The 15,222-nt window shown below is 37.7% G+C and overlaps 2 protein-coding genes across 3 annotated transcripts; both read right to left on the bottom strand.

Annotated features, from left to right (window-relative positions):
- Positions 1-1,441: 1,441 nt before the first annotated feature.
- LOC18603656 (phytochrome B) lies at positions 1,442-7,547 on the bottom strand. Of its 2 annotated transcripts, none has more exons than XM_007035745.3 (4): positions 5,133-7,547; positions 3,945-4,752; positions 2,832-3,125; positions 1,442-2,442 (listed from the first exon to the last, which is right to left on the bottom strand). In XM_007035745.3, exons 1-4 carry the CDS (start codon positions 7,225-7,227, stop codon positions 2,223-2,225), a joined length of 3,417 nt encoding a protein of 1,138 aa, XP_007035807.3. In that variant the 5' UTR covers positions 7,228-7,547; the 3' UTR covers positions 1,442-2,222. The 2 variants fall into 2 exon arrangements, with proteins under 2 accessions (XP_007035807.3, XP_007035808.3); XM_007035746.3 differs by having other exon boundaries at positions 2,307-2,510; positions 5,133-7,370.
- Positions 7,548-8,530: 983 nt separating this feature from the next.
- Positions 8,531-14,117, bottom strand: LOC18603655 (ATP-citrate synthase beta chain protein 2). The gene is made up of 16 exons (XM_018120040.2): positions 13,905-14,117; positions 13,375-13,493; positions 13,113-13,215; positions 12,354-12,419; positions 12,144-12,267; positions 11,840-11,974; positions 11,571-11,631; positions 11,384-11,460; positions 11,068-11,223; positions 10,825-10,953; positions 10,616-10,748; positions 10,390-10,517; positions 9,972-10,154; positions 9,793-9,863; positions 9,366-9,650; positions 8,531-8,952 (listed from the first exon to the last, which is right to left on the bottom strand). Exons 2-16 carry the CDS (start codon positions 13,472-13,474, stop codon positions 8,877-8,879), a joined length of 1,827 nt encoding a protein of 608 aa, XP_017975529.1. The 5' UTR covers positions 13,475-13,493; positions 13,905-14,117; the 3' UTR covers positions 8,531-8,876.
- Positions 14,118-15,222: the final 1,105 nt, after the last annotated feature.

Genomic DNA, 15,222 nt, shown 5'->3' with positions numbered 1-15,222 from the left:
AAAAAAAATTAAACACGTGTCATATTAAAAGAGGCAAATATTTTGTATTGTGAAGTGAAGCTCGTCTATTTTCAATTTTGGGTAAATCATCTAAAAGCTGTCTAAATCATACATTTTTTTTTCAGGTTTTTGCTTCAGAGGTAAGTATGTCTCAAGGAAGAAGTATTGGCACTAAAGGTGAGAAAGAATCTTTGTTCCCACCCCTTGCTTCTAGTTTTCCAAAACACTATTACCAATTGGACAACTTAGCTTATTTGGTCTTCCTGCCTTTCTTCAAAGGTTTCTAAATATGTAAACGTTTTTATCCAGGACAAAAGATTTTGTAGTATAAAAGTTTATTCAAACATAAATATCTAAAAAAATTTCGATTATTTTGATAAATATATACTTACTAAATACTTGTTTTATAGAATCGATAATGTTAGAAATTCATGAGCAAAGTAATTAATGAAAAGAAAATATAAACAAAAATAATTATTGGGTTTTTGTTCCTATCTAATTACGAGTTAGTTTCATCTTGAAAAGCAAGAGGCAAGCTGTCGCCTTTCTCTTTTTTCTTTTTTTTTTGTGTTTTTTTTTTTTTTAATTTTTTTTCCTATTTTGTTTGCGTGCACAGCATGATTAAGGACGTGCACGCACATAGAATTTTTAAGGTTCAATGCTTGATAGGGACAATCTGCAGCAGCAGCAGCAAAAATCTTTGATTCTTCTCCCTTTTGGTACTTTGAATCGAAGCACAATATTTCACGACCGGTGGAAAGAATCAAGTGACAGTTACATCCCTGTTAAAAAAAGGGTTTACCAGCAAAAGGACAAGCCCCCCCTCCAAGCATTGGGATGTCATGCATCCTTATCTTAAACCCACATGCTTTGGAGATAAATTTTGATTGAAATTGGCAGAAGATGACATGGAAAGCCTCATCATTCCATACCTAATTTCAGTGACTGTTTCCAACTGCTGCTTAGACCATTCATATAATATTACTCTTCATGTATATTGAGTAGGTAACATGCATGCATGCATGCATCCATCCATGAATTGTATGCTATGCTATGCTATTTAACTAACATTGCTGGCATAAAATCTAGGCATGCTTAATCAAAAATTCTTAAGTGGGATTCATTTACTGTCAAGAAGATATTCAAGCTTTTCTTTTTCATCTTCTAGCTTTATTCTTTATGGCTCAAGATGCAACAATCCAAGGAGGTATTGGGCACCTGGTAGCTACTCCCACCACAAGAGAAAAGATAAAAAGAAGAAAGAAGGGGGAAAAGGGTAGGCCTTAAAGAACAAGGCTCCAATTTGTGATTGGCAAAAAGCAGGATACGATAACTTCATAACTTGGCAGCTCTCAGCTAATGCTAACTTTAGTTTAAAAGACAACAGAGTAAGTCTTGCACTAGAGTACAACATCCCAATAATGGTAAATTCGATCAATCATTCACCTACTAAATGCAGCACTATACCATATAGACAACTATATCTGTTTCACAACCAATGGCAAGTAGGATGAAAGTATCAAACCCGTAAATTATTCCTAACTTATCCTCTCTAAAGAAAAATTCCTCACTAATTACAAGGAGAAGCACATATATATCAGATTGTCAGAATACTAGGGTTACATAAATTTCAACAACCAGAGCAGGAGAACTCATTTTATTACATGGGGAGGGGAAAGGAAAAACTTTTGAGCGCAAAACCTAAGGTAGGTGGATATGTTACAATTATCTTAGGATCATGAGAAGATCTAACTCATATGATACATCTAGAATATATGTTGTGGCGGGGAGACAGCTTCTCAATCTGACCGCAAGCCCAGTACCACAACAGCTTTTTGCTGTGGAAGGGTCTACAACATTCTATAATTTCTCTCATTTACTCCTGCTTGATGAATAACACAACAGTTCACAATATGCAGCACAATCTGCATCATTATGATTTTTTACAACTACACCCAGGGCAAGGATTCGATCAGCTTGGCTCATATGATAAGATTATTTGATCTGGAACATACAGGGAAACAGCAAGCGCTAATAACATTTCAACATGATTAGACCAGAATTTTCAGATCTGTTGAGTACCATCATCTGAATCAGGTGGCTCTAGGTCATGTATAAGCCATGAAACTGGGATAAGCACAGGTTTGGGTATATGACAGAAAAAGAACTCAGGTTAAATTTGATGAACGTCTGAAATATCAGGGATCTCAAGGGCAGATAACCTAGTCAACACTCTTTGAGCCTCTCCGAGGTACAGGAAGTTCGAGGATGATTAAGAAATAACATCTTTCTGATTCTCTGATATATTGGACCTCACCATTCATAAGCTTTAAGATTTTTCGGCACATGCTCAACCCTAAGCCTTCTTGTGTCATCCATCGACTGCTATGGAACATGTCTTGAACCAATTCAGGAGGAAGACCTTCACCAGGGCATACCATCCTTCACAAATACACCATTGTTTGTGGAATTAGCACCAGGACATAAACAGGATTCATGCCATCATTAATCTAAGAAAAAAGAACAAATGCTGCTCATTCCCTCACATATTTGCACTTATTGAAGAAACTACAAATAAGAGCCATATCTAAGGTCTCATGAAGTACATTGTCGCTTAACTTCTTCTACAGGTTTGAACTTTGCATAAAATTTACACTTATTGCAGAACCAAGATTTCCAGAACATATTATGTCTTTAGCTTTAATGTCATGATTATATAATTTTGACTCCAATAAAATTATATTGTAGTTTTTCCTTTTTTTTGGTATATTAGTTAGCATAACCATTGACACTAATCCTGTGTAATGCATAAAAGATTGAAAGCAAAATACCTGAATTCAGTACGCACAATAGTGAGTCCGTCAGAAATTCGCTTCAAATTGGGACGAACATGAATCTCTACCCAACCTTCGGCAGATGGTGCATGACGCACCATATTCAACAAAAAATCGGCCAATACCTGTTGGATTCTCGCCTGATCACCATAAACAGCCAGAGTTTTGATCTCCTCGGGAATATCCCGAATTAACTGCAGATTTCTTTCCCTCAGCAGTAGCATTACTTGGCTAACAACAGCATTTATGACACTCCCAAGATAAAAGTCAGCCCTTTCAAGCTCCATAGAACTAATTCCAACAAAAGCAAGTGAACAATTAGATAATGTCTTCCTCATCAGTAAAATTATGCTGAGGGGATTTAGATAAAAATATTAATAAATGCCTGATCTTGAATAGAGTAGAAATCACAGAAAGACTAGATGAAATAGAAATGCAAATTTCAGTCCAAAGATTCAGCAATCCAACTTGTGGTTTGCCTTCAGTTTCCCAAAGCCATATTGAGAAGAGAAAATACAGATACAAACTTAAGAAATAGATTCATGGTTGATGGCACACAATCAAGTGACATAAACAAAAGTTTTTCTGATTCAACTTTCACAACTTTGACTTAAACAAATGTTTTACCGATTCAACTTTCACAACTTTGCTATAATTAACTTTCAAACCAACTGACAACAGAGTTAAATAAACATTTCCAAAATGAGATGTTGTGGCAACAACCTTAAGGATAAGGCACCTCCATAGTGATCGAGAAAGAGAAGCATGCATCTTACACAATGAATGCAGTGTTGGAAGATAACTTTCCATAAAAAGAACATTTTAAACATAGTTAGAGTCAAGGCAACTATAAAGCAGTAATTCCCATTTCCACTCTCATCGTTCTGAGTTAGATTTGAATGCGATTGCATCCATAATCAAGAAATAAATCTAACAAATGTAATTGCCACAGATGAAATAGTGTTCAATAGTCTAGCATCACATGTTTGTTCCCTAAAAGTACTATTATAGAAATCAGACAATTGAGACCAAGATAATTCCTGATGTACATGCATGCAATCCGTAAAATTTAATATCTGGTTTTAGAAATAATATGGTGAGGAGACTCACCCGTCCTCAATGCTCTCCACATCAACATCTCTTATAATCTTCAACATTTGCTTCTCGCAAGCAGCACTAGTCTCAAGAAACTGCTTTTGATCTTCAGTCAGTTCTGTAGCTTCCAAAAGTGAGTTAGTAAAGCGGATCCCATTCAAAGGACTCTTAATTTCCTGGCAAATGTAGGTCAACTCTTTCATCCTAGCAAAGCACTTATTTTCCTGTTGCCTCTGGACTTTCAGTGCTTGCTGCAACTCTGGACTTGCAATCTGCAGGAAGCAAAAGGCTCCTACAACCTGGCCTTCCATATTGACCCTTTCATTTGCTGTCAAGAGTGCCTGCACAAATTTCCCGTTGCGGTCAAAGAAGGAAAAAGGGAACTTATCTGCCTCCTGCCCTCCAATGGCATTGTGTAAAACAATCATGAATTTCGTCAAAGCATCTGGACCCTTGAGACGACAGTAACTGCCGAAAACCTCACCAACCAACATTTTTCCAATGATTTCCTCTCGAGTCCACCCAGTGAGCTTTTCCATGGCTGTGTTCCACTCCAAGCAACATGTGTTTTCATCTGAAGCAAAAATGGGTGGGATCAAAGGATTGGGACTATGAACAATGGCCTTATAATCACCTTGTATGTGGATAAATTTGTCCATCACCACCTTTTGACCAGTAACATCCTGACCGACAAAGCAAACTCCAACTATATTATTTTTATAATCCTTACTGGAGCAAGCATTGACCACCACATATATAGCCTTTTTATGACCTTCTGAGCCAAAAGTCCTCAATTTTATCTCTACATTTTTATCTTCTTCACCTGCATCAATTGAGTGAAAATAAACACACCTTTAAAGCAAATACTAAGCTGTTTGGAAAATACTAATCATCACTGTGAAGAATGGTGTAGGAAGAGGGAGTTTTGATTCCCATGAAATGACAAATGTGGACGTGATACCATTAGAATGAACTGCATTAGTGCTTATTTTTTGTACAATTTGATATAACCTTGAATGTGCATCAACGTACTAACAAGGCTGCAAAAATAGAACTCCTTTTAGATTGATCCCTCTTTTCACTCGGTTTCATTCTGATTGGTATATTGCATTCTTACACAAAATAAACTGAAAAAGATATCAGAATACCTATAGAAGATTTTTGAGGTGGTAAGGAAAATGATAATATACGAAAGAGGATTACCTTGCAAAGCACGACTAAGAAGCTTGTCGACAGTTTCTTGATATTCCTTGTAAACAAGATCATGAACCAAAGACTTCCCCATGGCTTCCTCAACTGAGAGCCCTGTCAGTTCTGCAACCTTTGCATTCCACCCATTAATGAGACCTTCAACATCTACAGCAAATATGGGAGCAGTTGCAGTCTCTATTAACCTCACCATTTCTCTTGCAACTGAGCTGAGTTCATCCACTCCTTGTAGCTCTAGTTCCCCAAGCTGAGCATGTACAACAGCTTTAGAATTGCTTGCTTCAGTATCCCTGAATGAGTCACGCAGAATAAGCTGCAGTGAGTGAATTGCATCCATTTCTGCATTCTCCCATGGCAAACTCCGACTTTTGACCACTTCCAGAAATGCCTTGAATGAAGACCGTGGGTGCATTCTTTGTCCATCATCCTTGTCCTCTGGGTGATGCTTTGCACCACCCCACTTAATCTCTTTTGCTGTGTGGGACCGGAACCAAAATAGAAAATCCCTTTTAGTGATATAGGCAACAGCCATCCCACAAACTGCATCCCCAAGTGAGGCTGCCCCAGGGTGGCCAGCATCAGCCAAACTGTCTGTGCTTAAACCTGTTGAGTCTCCGTGGAATTCCAACAACCACTCGACAATATTTTTTATCTGGGCCTCAGTTGGGGTCACACCTAATGGGTAGTATTTACCTTGGTAATAAAGAGCAGCCCCATCACATTTCACAAGATCCATAATGCTGGGACTTTGAGTAACAATCCCAGTTGGAGAGTCACGAAGAAGCATATCACACAAAAGAGTTTGAGTCCTTAAAACACGTTTCTCCGACAACTGAGATGCCAATTGCAATTCCATATTCAATTGAAGTCCAAACGCTTGCATTAGGAACTCACAAGCATATCGAAGGGGAAATGGAATGCAACGAGCAGAAGTATGATGACAAACAACCAAACCCCAAAGCCTCATTGAATTTCTTCCCCCAATAGCTTCCTCATCATTTCCATTGATAATAACTGCCATTGCCAAAGAAGCAATTGACCCCATATTAGCCATATACTGAGCATGGCAACCGTGAGGAGCACGAAGAGTGGAACCAACCAAGCACAGAGGCTGCATCAACCCATCATCCTGAACCACACGCACAGGCGTGGCATGGCAGTCCACTATCATCCTAACTCTGTTCTGCTTAAACAAAAACCTCGACGCCTGAGGAATATCAGATGCAGGATAATGTAAGCCAATGTAAGGATCAAAGTCAGGCCTTTTACTCTCAGCCACAACCTCCCCATGCTCATCCTCATGAAACTTATAAACCATTACCCTATCATATCCGGTAAGCTCTTGAACACTCTCCACAACAGTATCACACAAGAGTTTAATATCGCCACCGGGGAGGGATTGCAACTGAGAAATTGCACGGACAGCTAATTTTTGTGACTGGACAGCCCCTGCAATAGACAGGGCAGGGTCCTCTGTTCTAGCAGGTTCCAAATCAATCACAATTCCAACATCAATCCTATGCAAAATAGCGTAAAAGGGTTTCCCTGAGTTCTTAGAGTGAATCCAAACCGGATTCAGCAACGTGATTTCGCGCGCCCCGAAGGCTTTTTCTAACAGAGTTGCGCTGGAAGGTGTGAAAAGGGTGCGAACATCAGTCCCAATTGTGAGCACTTCGGTTTTCTCCAAATTGGGAACAGATTGAGGGGTTATTCCAAGCATCTCACGGGCGTTTTCGCTGTACGCGATGACGCGGAAACTGGGTTCGTCAACTGCCATCATGCAGCCAAATGGCTGGATGTGCCCGCCTCTTTGGATTTTAGACAGATAAGCTGTGATTTGTTGTTCTGGAACGGATTGGGTGGTGGTTCTAACGGATTGGGAGTAATCAAAGGACTTACCGGTTTCCCCAGATTGTTCGAAAACAGCATGGAGTCGAGCGTCAACCGTGTACTGAGCAATGGCTTTGCTGACGGAGTCAGCCTGGTGGTTATGCCCGCGGGGCGCCCTCATGTTGCTGGTGCCCGAAGACTGAGCTTGCTGCTGCTGCTGCTGATGCTGGGAGTGAACTGCTCTGCCCCCAGAAGCCATTACTCTGTTAACTTCTTTGTCCTTTCTTGCTTTCCCCGCTGATTTTTTTGTTTCCCTGGCTTCGAAAATTCTGCTTATAAAGTGTTGGGTCAGGAGATAGGTTTTGGGGGAAAGTAGTGCTGACAGACCCACGTGGGCATGCAGATGCTGGCGTGTGTGTCTTTGCAGTGGGATTGGGAGAATTCCTTCAGATTTTTTTTTCCCCTTTGGGTGGAAAAAGGAATAGAAGTTCACAAACCTTTTTGAATGAATCGAAAGCAATCTGTGAGAGTGTGGGAGTGTGTTTTGTTGTTGGGTTTGGCTTTTGTTTTTGTGATCCAATGCCTAGGTTCGGGGTGTCTGTTGCTTTCTTTCGGTTGATACCTTTGGGGAGTGGGGGCAGCAGAAACTGGGAAGGGAAAAAAAGTTTTATTTCTTGGCTTGATATTCAATTTCTCCTTTAAAATAACAGTATATGCTTCATTTTTTTTTCTTTTTTCTTTCTGTGCTGGAAATTACTGATGGCAAAGGACAGATCTACGAGGGTCGGGAATAAAAAGCAAACCATTTGATTGGTGGACATGAGTTCTTGTGTAGGCCCCTTGACAGTTTTTTTTTTTCCGTCCTCTTCTTCTGTTTCTTCTTTTTCATTCACATAAATATAAAAACAGCTTTAATTCTATCCATTTTTTAAACATTGGCCCGAAAAATTTATATAAAAGAATAAATACTTACCGTCTTAAGTATTGCCGCATCACAGCAAAGAAAGAAACCTTTCCTCATCATTTCTTCATTGGGAAACTGCGGCTGCATGCTTGCTTCCTTGTCATTTGTTTATTCCTCTATACACAGCTGATCTCTCTCTCACGACTCAGTTCCTGTGTCTTCCACAATATGACCTTTTCACATTTAAAGGCGAGAATTCAAACATAAAGAAGCCTTCATTTGCCAGATGGGCAATGAAGCTTAGATCCAGGCCTAATCACAACCTTCCGATTCCAAATGTGGAATTTACTTTTGATCTTTTACACTTTTTTTTTTTGGTAAAGAAGAAAGCATTGCTGTTCCAAGGTCGAACCCAGAATTTCTACTCATGTCCTAATCCACCCTTCAGTAGAAATTGCTTCATGCCAAACAAATTTAGTCAGTCGAGCTTATAAGGGATTGGGATTCAATTCACACCAACTTAAAAAAAATATTATCCATTTTAACTTGAACTTCGTATTTTTATCCTACGACATTTCACAGATTGAAAATTATATGAATATTTAAATATTCAATCTCATTCTTTTACACAATTCATATGATTCACAATTAGAAAAGCTTATTTTTGAACTGCCTACATTACTTCAGAATGAAGGGATTCTCATACAATGTACCGTTTCGCACATACAAGATACAACCTGACATCTCTTATTTGTCCGGGGAACTGGTACCTACGAACAAAATCTAATCAAGCAAACATCACTTTGTTTAATAAATTGGCAGAAGACTTTCTCTCCTTGCCAACTTCGAATAAAAATTAAACTATGGGAGGCCCACCATCTAGCGTTACGAACACTAACCTAAGAACCAAACAAACCATTACCCCATCAAAATGCAGACACAAGAACTCCAAGAAAATGCTCGAGGAGCGCAGGTGGTTGTTGCACCTGCTGCGAATGAATCTCTCACTTGGTGTAGAGAACATCCTCCCATGGGTGACGGTACAGTGGCTGCTTCAATCTCTTCTGGTCAAAAGTGTGCCTGAGATATCGACAACTCAATGTCAGAAGAAAGGAAACACATGAAGTTTAAGACAATGCAGTAAAACATTACAGTCAACATCTTTCTCTCTCATTGCATTATCCTTGTATCAATTAATTAATGAACCTTCACCACCTCAGCAATGTATATGACTTCAAAACTACTTGTAAAAATGAAATAAATACACTTTTGAACAAAATTAAGTCAGGTTATCAATGAACATGCCACCACCTACTCCATGATGAGACCATCCAAGTTCATTATACCGGATACCGTGATTAAAAAAAGGCTTGACAGTCTAAACTCCAAAATTGAGTATTATCATCCAATGGTTTGATTGTAAACAGATAAGCAATTTAAAGCAACATCTTAAAAGTTTAGATACAAAAATTTCAAAGCATAAGCAAACTTACCCAATCAAACCAATAGATCGTGCTAGCACAAAAAGCCCATTCAGGTAACCAATCTCAACTATCTCATCAATCTCTTGTTTGCTGAACATTCCACTTCCAGCAAGAAGATCCAAGAAAAGAGACCCGATGGCACCATCCACATTGAGGACAAGGTTGTTAGCCTTTGAGAGAGTATAGGTTTCAACTTGAACGGCATATTCCATGTACTTCACAGATGGGAAATGTGTGCGTGCAAACCGTTGGAGGAGCTCTACTCTCTTATCTCTGTTGTCCCCTCTCTTGATCCTTTTCACATGAAGTAAAGCAAGTATTTGTAACAATTAGATATGTAATATGATCAATTAAGAAAAAAATAGAAACCCAGATCTCATGGTTACTAGCTTTTGCATGGTTTAAAAACATCATGACCATTAGAAACCATCTGTACCTGTGGCCAATTCCTGGCACACGAATGCCCTTCTTTTTCATGCCTTCAACAAATTCATAAGGTGTAAGACCCTGTGAAAAGCATAGCACAGAGGCAACATCTTAGAATGTTATCAAAAAAACAGTCATCACACACCAAAAAATCCCAAATGTTCACAAGTAACCACCATTAAATCTTACCCTATCATAAGCATCTTTAAAGTATCGAGCAGCATCATCAATGGCACCACCAAATCGAGGACCAATAGTAAGCAAACCTGAAACAAGGCTGGAAACAAGGTCCTTCCCAGCTCTTGCAGTCACGATAGTGTTGTGAGCACCAGAGACACAGGGACCATGGTCGGCACAGAGCATGATGCATATCTGACAAGATCAAACATATTAGTGAAAACACAACTCAACTTTGCTTTCTAAAGATGGAGAAAGTCATAAAGTGAAAAGAAAAGGATTAAGCCCAATCTAACTTCAACAAGGACATTATCATATCTTTTATTTCATCAACTCCGAAAGAGTAACAATAGTGAAAAAGTGATGGGAGAAGTGGGTTGCTAAGGGCTCATAACTCATATGAAGTTTATTATAATTTTCAGAAGCCTACCTCGATAAAATGAGTACAGTAACGGGGAAGGCTACGTTTGAACCACAAGAGAGAAATGACATCACCAACACCATAACCTTGCTCAACAATGGAAGACATGGGCACACCAGCATAGCATGGCTCCTCACCTGCAAATTTGGTTCAAAGAAACAATTTAATACACCTTATCTCCATGTCACCAAACATCTCATTTGATCGGCAATACATATTGGTTAAGATAAGGTACCTCTGTCATCAGAGATGGTCGAAATAATATGAGTTGGAGCACGAACTTTTCCGCTCTTAATTGCACTGTTAAGATCTTCTGGGATTTGTGGAGGCTTAACTTCCTTCACAGGTGTAATCTTCCCTTCTTCAACCTAAAGACAACCAATCAAGTATGTAAATATACATAAGCATAGAACTGGGAAAACTTTGGCCAAGACCGAAAATCACCAGTTTCTCAAATGTCTCCTTGATTGCAGCTTCCAAAGCTTCATATGAAGTGGGAACAATAGCTCCAGCTTCCCTTAGTGCTTGATTCTTCCCCTGTGCAGACTCCATCTCACCACCACTCTTAGCTCCCTGAATTAGTAATAAGGAAGGTAAAGGTAAGGTCTCATTAATAGCAATAACAGCATAGCTTGAACACAAAGGAAGGAATGATGAACTTCAGGAAAAATTAAGGTAAAAACTTACAGCATGACCGAACTGTACTTCTGATTTGAAGAGTCGTGCACAAGTTCCACTGACCCAAGCAACAACTGGCTTGTTCACTTTTCCCTGTTTCAAGGCTTCAACTAAAGAATACTCATCTCGTCCACCAAGTTCTCCAAGGACAACCATCATCTTTACCTGAGTGAATGAAAACAAATCAGGAATTTTTTTTTTTTCAACCAAAAGATGCCTCAACATCAATTAGAAATTTTAAATTGTTAATCCCAGTAAAAATTAAGAAAATGGAGTTGGAAGGGTAAGTTTTTTAATTTCATAACCATGAAAACAACAAATTTACCTGAGGAATATTGTTAAACCGCAAGATATGGTCAGATAAAGTGGAGCCTGGGAAGACATCTCCTCCAATTGCAATGCCTACATAAGTTCTCAACATGTATCCAAAAATCAAATATTTCATAATAAATCTGCATTCATTTTGGCAGGCATGAATATAGAGTTAAATGTTAAGGTAGCTTATATGTTACCTTCATAGATTCCATCTGTAACACGGGCAATAGTGTTGTACATTTCATTTGACATGCCACCCTGCAATTATTTTACAAAAGATATAAGCCCACAATTAATGACATGATCACAAATCCACATTCTTGCCAAAGCCATGACATTGAATGCGAAATTAATGATAGGACATTGCGCCATAAAGTGTCAGGGTGCAATTGCTTAAGCAGAAGAGAAAGAGGGGCAATTACATGCACGCACGCACACAAAAAAAGTAAGTGTCATGATAACATACGGATTTGGAGACAAAGCCGATAGATCCAGGCCTGTACAGCTTGCACTGAATAATATTGTCAATTGTTCCAGCAGTGTCACCTATCTTAAAAGCTCCACCCTGAATTCCTCCAACGGTAGCTGGCCCAATAACAACCTACAAGTCCACAAGTATTAAAATCAATTAGAGAGTCAAAGAATACCAAAGACCAAATAGTTATAATCATTAAAGCAAATTATTCGCAAGTGCAAGACCCCGAGGAGGAGCATGGATATATTGGTGGATCATTTTCATTGCCTAGTTTGGTTCTCATCATCTTGCTCACCTTATTGTTGGAGCGGGCATATGCAATCAACTGCTTGGTGTCTGACTCAGGAACACCTTCAGCAATTATAGCAACAACTCGAATGGTTGGCTGTTTCAGCGCAGCCATGGACGAAGCAGCAGCACTGCAAGTAAAATAAAACACAATGATTAAGTTATGCATTCAAGAATTCCTGCTCTCCAAAACAGCATGAAAGAAATGAAGACTAACCTTCGAAACGATGCGAAGTTAATAAAAACATCGGCTGTTGGATGTGCAGCACATGCTGCCTCAATGCTGCAAAATATATCAAGTCAAAGGTTAGAGAAAATAAAGCTTGGAGAAATGCAAGTTCACCAATCAAATTGCAGAGTAAACCATTCAGCATTATCTTAATCTGTAAAGGATGTAAAATCAATAGATAAATATTTACTGAATATCCTTTCTCATAACACAATTAGATTATTTATTAGCATCAACTAACTGTTTAAAACTCACAAGAGCAATAAACAAAGATTGCCATGTATGAGAGACAATTAACAGAATAGTCAATGACAAGTCCCTGCACTAAAAAGCTAGACCAAGCTATAGTATCATAAATGAATTATTATCTGATTTTTCAACAGTAAATGAAGTGATTTTCTGAAATAGGAAACAAAAAAGTTTATAAAGTAACGGTTTATCATCATCCTCTAACCGCAGAATTTAAAAACTTCACAAGCAGGTTATACGCATGCCACGTGTTTATTGACGTACAATATGCTAACTCTATAATTCGATCTTGGCTTCCCATTTATAGTTAAATGTTTCATCTGGAGAGTGCATAAGCCACTTTATGGAGTTTTAAACTCTACATGCCGATGTAAAGGATAATAATCCTTAAGGTAACATGTCATAAAGTTCATTCACCATATAACACTTTCAAGACACAGATTAATAATTACAGTATTGATCTAGAAATAAAAACAGAAGAGAAGAGCATAATCTTACGTAGAATGTACGGGGATCGCGATTTCCTCTTGACCAAAGAAGAGTTTCTGAAATCCCTCAGCACCAGGATTAATGATACCAGCAACAGATGGTGTTTCCCTCCCTACAAATTCAAAACCAATCCAACAGAAAAAGAAACAGAAGATCAGCACCGATCACCAATCAAGCAGAAAACAACTTAATTCGAACAACTCTAATAACGTTCATATTGACAAATATAACTACAAATTTCGAATCAACGAAAATCGTCAAGGATCCATACCGCAAAGGAAGTCGAAATCGAGCATCCGTTGAATGGGAAGTTGTTTGTAGTTGTAGAACAAAGCTTGTGTAGTTCGAGAAAATAACTGTCCAGTGGCCATGGCTACGGCTCAAAGAGACCTGTTAAACAAACGCGTCGTTAAAAACTCGTTTATATCAATTCAAACCGTTAACTAAGCAACAAATTAGCATAAAAAAGGGCCGGATCCAAGACTACACCTAACTCGAACCTAAACCGAACCAGATCTCCACCAAAAAGACGAGAGCAAAGCAAATCAAATCACCGCAATGCAGTTTAAAGAGGAGTATAATAAAAATAAACGCGAGAATTCTAGCTTTATATAGCTAATTCTTCAGTAAAAGAAAACAAATCAAAGTATCCTGAAATCGCCTTGAAAGCATCGAAATCTAATTAAAAAAAAAAAAGAAAAAGAAAACACTCGAAAGGTGACAGAAATCAGAATAGACATAAAGAAAAGAGAAAGAAACAGATCTGAGAGGAAAAGTTTCGGAAGGAACTGGAATCTTTACCTGAAGAGAGAGTCGAAAGGAAATGAAAATCACCCTCGCCCGCCTCGTGAAAAATCAAGAAGGGAACGAGTGAGAGAAAGAAAGGCAGAGAAAGGAGGGCAAAGAAATAACAATAAAAATGCTGGAACTGGGGAACGGTAGATACGGGCTTATATAGAAAGAGAGGGAAAATGGAGGGAGTAGCTAGAGAGGCCAGGCCAGAGGGAGTGGGGGGAGGGGGGAGAGATAGTCACGTGGCGTATGGTAGTTAGCTCACTGAATAACATGGAATTTTCTGTCTTTTCCTTTTTTTTCTTTGTTTTTATTACTAGGCCTTTTTTCATTAATTAAAAAACTAAGATAAAAATTTTATTTTTAATCTATTTTATTTAATATTAAAATTTAAATTTTTTACAATATAAATATTTAATGTTTTTCATGTACAAAATTATGAAAATAAATTTATAATATAACAAAATAAAAATATTATGTCTGAAAAGAGCTTTACTTTAAAAAAATATATATATATATGGAGTACTACCAAGAGTTGGAGGAAGTATGGTATGGGTTAGGTAAAGTTGAGCTATAGAGGTTGGCTTGACTTGGAAACTTAGATAATAATAATGACAAACAAAATTTTTTATGAAATGTAAACTTTGAAATATCTATATAGACCGAAATAACCCCTGCACAAAACTTTATTTTCCACCTTGCCATAAGTTTGCATTATCAATTGTAATTAATCTAAAAAATTGGTAAAAATATATGTTAGGAAAATAAATCGAGAAGTTATGATCTCCAATTTTAAATATTATTGCTGTCATGGGTTTAGAAAATCATAATATTAAATATTTTTTTTATAAAAATTCCTTTGGAATGATTTGTCGTTATTCACGAGGCTGGAAATTTTGGGGAAATTGGGGCCTTTTGGATCAAGGGGCAGCCCTTGTTTGTCACGTTAATTGTTCGAAATTGATTCTGACGGTGACAATGTAATTACGTTTCCTTTCCGGTCAATTGACACTTCAATAATGAGACTGGGTCATTGAATTTTTTTTTTTTCTCATGCATTGCCTATAGTGCTTTTGACATGATGTGCATTAAAGCATGAATTGATATTAATTGCTCTTTATTAATTTTATAAAATTTATACGAAAAAAATATTTGAATTTAATTCTTTAAAAAAATCTTACATTTACTATTGAACTAAATATTTAAATGTAATGTATATTCAAATAATTTTTATCTAAATAAATTTAAGATAATTTTTTATAAAGACAAATTAGAATGACAAAGAATTGAATCTCAGTGAATTATAACAGTAAAACTATCTTACCAC

This window comes from Theobroma cacao, chromosome 4, assembly GCF_053813885.1.
Source record: "Theobroma cacao isolate CCN51 chromosome 4, ASM5381388v1, whole genome shotgun sequence".
In the NCBI taxonomy this organism is placed as follows: domain Eukaryota; kingdom Viridiplantae; phylum Streptophyta; class Magnoliopsida; order Malvales; family Malvaceae; genus Theobroma; species Theobroma cacao.
This window is presented reverse-complemented; position numbering and strand designations above follow the sequence as displayed.

Excerpts from the sequence above, each read along its gene's own strand:
- LOC18603656 (XM_007035745.3), bottom strand. The coding sequence starts at position 7,227 with ATGGCTTCTGGGGGCAGAGCAGTTCACTCCCAGCATCAGCAGCAGCAG. Across the intron at positions 3,126-3,944 it reads GTGGAGAGCATTGAGGACGG|TTCTATGGAGCTTGAAAGGG; the intron begins GTGAGTCTCCTC and ends TGTTGGAATTAG. Across the intron at positions 2,443-2,831 it reads ATTGTGCGTACTGAATTCAG|GATGGTATGCCCTGGTGAAG; the intron begins GTATTTTGCTTT and ends GTATTTGTGAAG.
- LOC18603655 (XM_018120040.2), bottom strand. The coding sequence starts at position 13,474 with ATGGCCACTGGACAGTTATTTTCTCGAACTACACAAGCTTTGTTCTAC. Across the intron at positions 11,461-11,570 it reads TACAGATGGAATCTATGAAG|GCATTGCAATTGGAGGAGAT; the intron begins GTAACATATAAG and ends GAACTTATGTAG. Across the intron at positions 8,953-9,365 it reads CGATCTATTGGTTTGATTGG|GCACACTTTTGACCAGAAGA; the intron begins GTAAGTTTGCTT and ends TCGATATCTCAG.